The sequence below is a fragment of the Canis lupus genome, chromosome 21 (assembly GCF_003254725.2).
Source record: "Canis lupus dingo isolate Sandy chromosome 21, ASM325472v2, whole genome shotgun sequence".
Taxonomy (NCBI): Eukaryota; Metazoa; Chordata; class Mammalia; order Carnivora; family Canidae; genus Canis; species Canis lupus.
Genome location: NC_064263.1, coordinates 28,479,811 through 28,484,458, shown reverse-complemented (window position 1 = coordinate 28,484,458; position 4,648 = coordinate 28,479,811). Strand labels below are relative to the sequence as shown.

Below are 4,648 nucleotides of genomic sequence, written 5' to 3'. Positions count from 1 at the left end.
AAGAAAGAAAGAAAGAAAGAAAGAAAGAAAGAAAGAAAGAAAGAAAGAAAGAAGAAAGAAAGAAAGAAAGAAAGAAAGAAAGAAAGAAAGAAAGAAAGAAAGAAAGAAAGAAAGAAGAAAGAAAAGAAAGAGAAAAAAGCAAACCCTGGACTATTCTGGCAAACAGTCATACTTTTTATTCAATTTAATGAAAAAGACTCTGACTTGTACATCCAACACTCCACCTCCATGCCTTTAGGGTAAGTAAGGAATATTCATCTTTACCCTACCCAACCTGGAAAAGGCAGCGAGTGATTAATAGTGATTAATTCATTAAAAGTGATTCATTTGCAAAGAACAGAAAAAAAGACAGCATGCTTGAATATGTAGGTCAGTTTGAACTGGAGGGTGTAAGAAAAGACTCCTGTGAGAAAATGATCTGTTTACTTTGATCACAGATATGCTTTCCAAATCCACATTCCAGACAAAGTGCACAGAGCAAATGCCGGGATCCCATCACCACCCTGGGCTCCAATTCACTGCTGCATTAATTCACTGAAATATTATTTATTTCATGCCAGGCATTGCTCTGGTTGCTAGGAATTCAGAAACAAGTATTATGCACACTGACTGAGAGAGGGAAAAACATAGCATGATGTTTTGAGAAATATGTTCTTTTTTCCCCTCCTTTTTGATACAAATGGAGCATATTTTGCATCTGAAATATCTGACCACTTTCCTTAGAAATTTTCATTTATTCATCTCATCAGCACTATCTTCTCTGATTCCCATCCTATCTCAAAATAGAATTTAGAAAAATTCTACAATTGCACTTTTATGCTGAAAGACTTCATCTGAGGCGACACTACTAAGCTTTGTGGCTAGGCTGAAGAAGCCTGAATGAGAGAATAGATTTCAATTCCATGTGTGCCTATATTCAGAGGATGTTTGAATCTTTTGTCAGTCAGGCTGTGAATGACGGGAACCATATCTGGATTCTGAGCATTGTTGTTTGAGGTCAGCAGGAATGCCCAAGGCAGCATCTGTTTTATGCATCACATAAACCTTCGAGAGGATGACAACGTTTGGTAACATGTGACCAAAAAGAATCGAATGTGTACTTTAAGATATGACAGTTTAGATTTCATGGTATTTTTTTTGCAATGTGTTTGCATTTAACTTGTTTTATACCTCTGTAATTGAACAGTTCAAAATCATAGATTAATTCAAATAAGACAGTAATAATTGGATAAATGCCCCATCTATGCTACACCTCACTTTGCCTTTCAATGAGCAAAAACCAGACATGGCTCCTATTCCTCTCACACTTCCAACAGATCTCCTAGAAAATCAGCAAAGGATAAGTGGCATAAATACAAAGCAGGGAATGATGAGACTCATTTATTGGAGAGGATGGGGGCACTTGTGGTGGGGCTACAAAAATCCCTCTGAGGAAGCTACATTGAACTTCTCCACCAAAGAAGAAAAAGTAATTGTTGACTATGTCACCTGGAGGGGAGAATCCTCAATGACGAAAGGAGGTTTTGTGCAAATACCTGGGGTAGATCATTCTACACAGAGAGAAAATCAAGAACAAAGACTCCGAGATAGGAAAACTCTTAAGTGGTTTTAAGGAGGAATAGATTCCTGGAGATAGGAAAAGAAAGCAACAGTGGCCAATCCTGTAGACAGAGAAGTGGGTGGGCCAGATCCTTTCATTTTTTCGACCAGGATAAATATATTTTTGTTTTAATAGCAATGAAAAGGCACAGTGATTTTGTTTTTTGTTGTTTTTGCCTTTTGTTATTTCATTTTGTTTTAACATGGGCTTATGTGATCTAGTAGATGTTCATTGTTTATTTATTTATTATTTAATTTTTTTATTTTTTATATTGGCGGGGGGAGTAGATGTTTTTTAAAAAAGCAGCCAGAGGTGCCTGGGTGACTCAGTAGGTTAAGCATACAACTTGATGTCAGCTCAGGTCATGATCTCAGGGAGATGGGATTGAAGCCTGATTTGGGTTCTGGGCTCAGTGTGGAGTCTGCTTGACCCTTTCCCCTTTATTCCCCGCATTGTGGTGTCTCTGGGGAGAGTTATTTTTAGGGGGAAAGTAGAAAAACAATAAAACTAACTGGTAAATTATTGCCATAGGCCAGGAACAGATGAGGATATTATATACCAAGACCTGGTAGCGTATAGTGTATAGGTGAGAAGTCAGCAGGTCTGGGTACGTTTGAGGCAGGAAATGATAGAAAGAGATGAAGAATTTGATAGCCAGAAGAGGGAAGGAAAGACAAGAAACAAGAAAGACTCTTGAAAGTTTTCCTAAGTAATCTTTAATTTGCTGAACTGAATTTATGATACCAGGAGTTAATGGACTTATGAGGAAAATGATATATTTTTGTTATAATTTGAATTTTTGGATTAAAGATGATCTCAAATATGAGGCTGCATCCATCAGTCTGTGCTCACAGGGGAGGTGAGAACACTGAAGTGCAAATTTCAGCCTACCTTACGGAATAAAAATTAACACTCTCCTCCCTCTCAGAGACATTACAATGCAGTATGTAACAGAGACCTTAGTCAGTTATGTAGGCTTATGAATATGACATTGTAAATTGAATAAATTATATAAAGATAAATGTATTTACCAACGATATAGATAAGTGAGGAAAATCTGTCTCAGGTAACGGATCCTTGAAAAGTGATAGTTGAGTTGCAGAGGAAAAATACAGGATTATTTTACAAAGGAGAGGAAGAGGTTGGGGAGAAGACGGAAAGACCATCTCTGTGAAAAGAACACCTTAGGCAGATAGAACATGTGAAGAAATATCTGATGAAAGAAGAGAAATTGTGCTTTTGAGAAGGAAAAGGAGTGCTCAAGGGGAATACATTTTTCTTCAAAGGGTAAATACTCCAATCATTCAAGGAAGGACAGAAAGAAAAATATTGGGCTAGATTATTTCACATGGAGGGGGATCAAGGCAAGAAAGAACAGCACAGGGGACTCTAGACGCGGTCTGACAGGGACAGAGGGTGCATTATGAAAGAAGGGTAGCCTGAGGAGCTGCTCAGTGTGCTAGTGTACTGTCTGGGAACTGCCTGGTGCTGCATGTGATCCGGACTGAGCCGAGCCTGCACCAGCCCATGTTCTACTTCCTGGCCATGCTGGCCCTCACTGACCTGTGCATGGGGCTGTCCACGGTGCACACGGTGCTGGGCATCCTGTGGGGGTTCATTCGAGAAATCAGCCTGGATTCGTGCATTGCCCAGTCCTACTTCATCCATGGTCTTTCCTTCATGGAGTCCTCTGTCCTCCTTACTATGGCCTTTGATAGGTATGTCGCCATTTGCAATCCACTGCGGTATTCCTCCATTCTGACTAATTCCAGGATTTTCAAAATCGGGCTCATCATAGTGGGTAGGAGTTTCTTCTTTATTACACCCCCCATCATCAATCTGAAATTTTTCCATTACTGTCATTCCCATAGCCTCTCTCACTCGTTCTGCCTACACCAGGACCTTCTGCGTCTAGCTTGCTCAGACATCAGGTTTAATAGCTACTATGCCCTGATGTTGGTCATTCTCACGCTGTTGTTGGATGCTGTTCTCATCCTTTACTCCTATGTGCTGATTCTTAGGGCAGTCCTGGCAATTGCCTCTCAGGAGGAACAGCATAAATTATTTCAGACCTGCATCTCCCACCTGTGTGCTGTTCTCGTGTTCTATATCCCTATCATTAGCTTAACAATGGTGCACCGTTTTGGCAAGCATCTCTCACCTGTGATCCATGTACTTATGGGCAACATCTACATCCTTTTCCCACCTTTGATGAACCCCATCATCTACAGTGTCAAGACCCAGCAGATTCGGAGCAGAATGCTCAGACTCTTTTCTCTGGATATGTGTCAAGATGCCTAGGGCTTTTGAAAAATAAAACAGCAGCCTTAATTAACACACAGTATGTAATACCAAAAAGGAATTTTGTTTTAGTTAAGTAGTCCAGAGTCTAGGATTCTTGATTTTAAACACATTTAAACATAAATCGAGAGAATCACCTATGAACAAATGCTATTTTAACTTATGTTTGGTACTAAATCATTCTTTGGGCTGGAGTTGGGAGACTCCCTTTGAAACATTCCAGAAATTTTCTACCAACTATGGATTTATGTAAAATGAGATATTATATGTTCCTGCCACAAGTATATCCAAGAGATGATAAAACTAGTTCATGTGCCCAAAATGGAAATCAAGCACTTTCCTTGCATCAAAACAGGTCTAGATTCAAATCCTCAGTTTTAGTTACAAGGGTGGATGACTGCACATTCTTTAATTCTCAGATTATGTTAACTAATATTCAAATTGGGGAAAGTGGGGATTCATGGGTGGCTCAGCAATTTGGCGCCTGCCTTTGGCCCAGGATGCGATCTTAGGGTCCCGGGATCAACCTGCGTCTGGCTCCTGGTATGGAGCCTGCTTCTCCCTCTGCCTGTCTCTCTGCCTGTCTCTGTCTCTCTCTGTCTCTCTCTCTCTCTTATAAATAAATAAAATAAATAAATAAATAAATAAATAAATAAATAAATAAATAAATATTTTTTAAAAAATGGGGAAAGTGCCCATCTCTCGGAGATCTTATGATAGGCATATATGGACCAGAATCCTCCAGTA

General features: G+C 39.5%; 1 protein-coding gene across 1 annotated transcript; it reads left to right on the top strand.

The window, feature by feature from the left end:
* The first annotated feature begins 3,070 nt into the window (after positions 1 to 3,070).
* Positions 3,071 to 3,901, top strand: LOC112667352 (olfactory receptor 51V1). Its single transcript, XM_025458934.3, has one exon. The coding sequence runs from the start codon at positions 3,128 to 3,130 to the stop codon at positions 3,899 to 3,901; it is 774 nt and encodes a 257-aa protein (XP_025314719.3). The 5' UTR covers positions 3,071 to 3,127.
* Positions 3,902 to 4,648: the final 747 nt, after the last annotated feature.

Excerpts from the sequence above, each read along its gene's own strand:
- LOC112667352 (XM_025458934.3), top strand. The coding sequence starts at position 3,128 with ATGTTCTACTTCCTGGCCATGCTGGCCCTCACTGACCTGTGCATGGGG.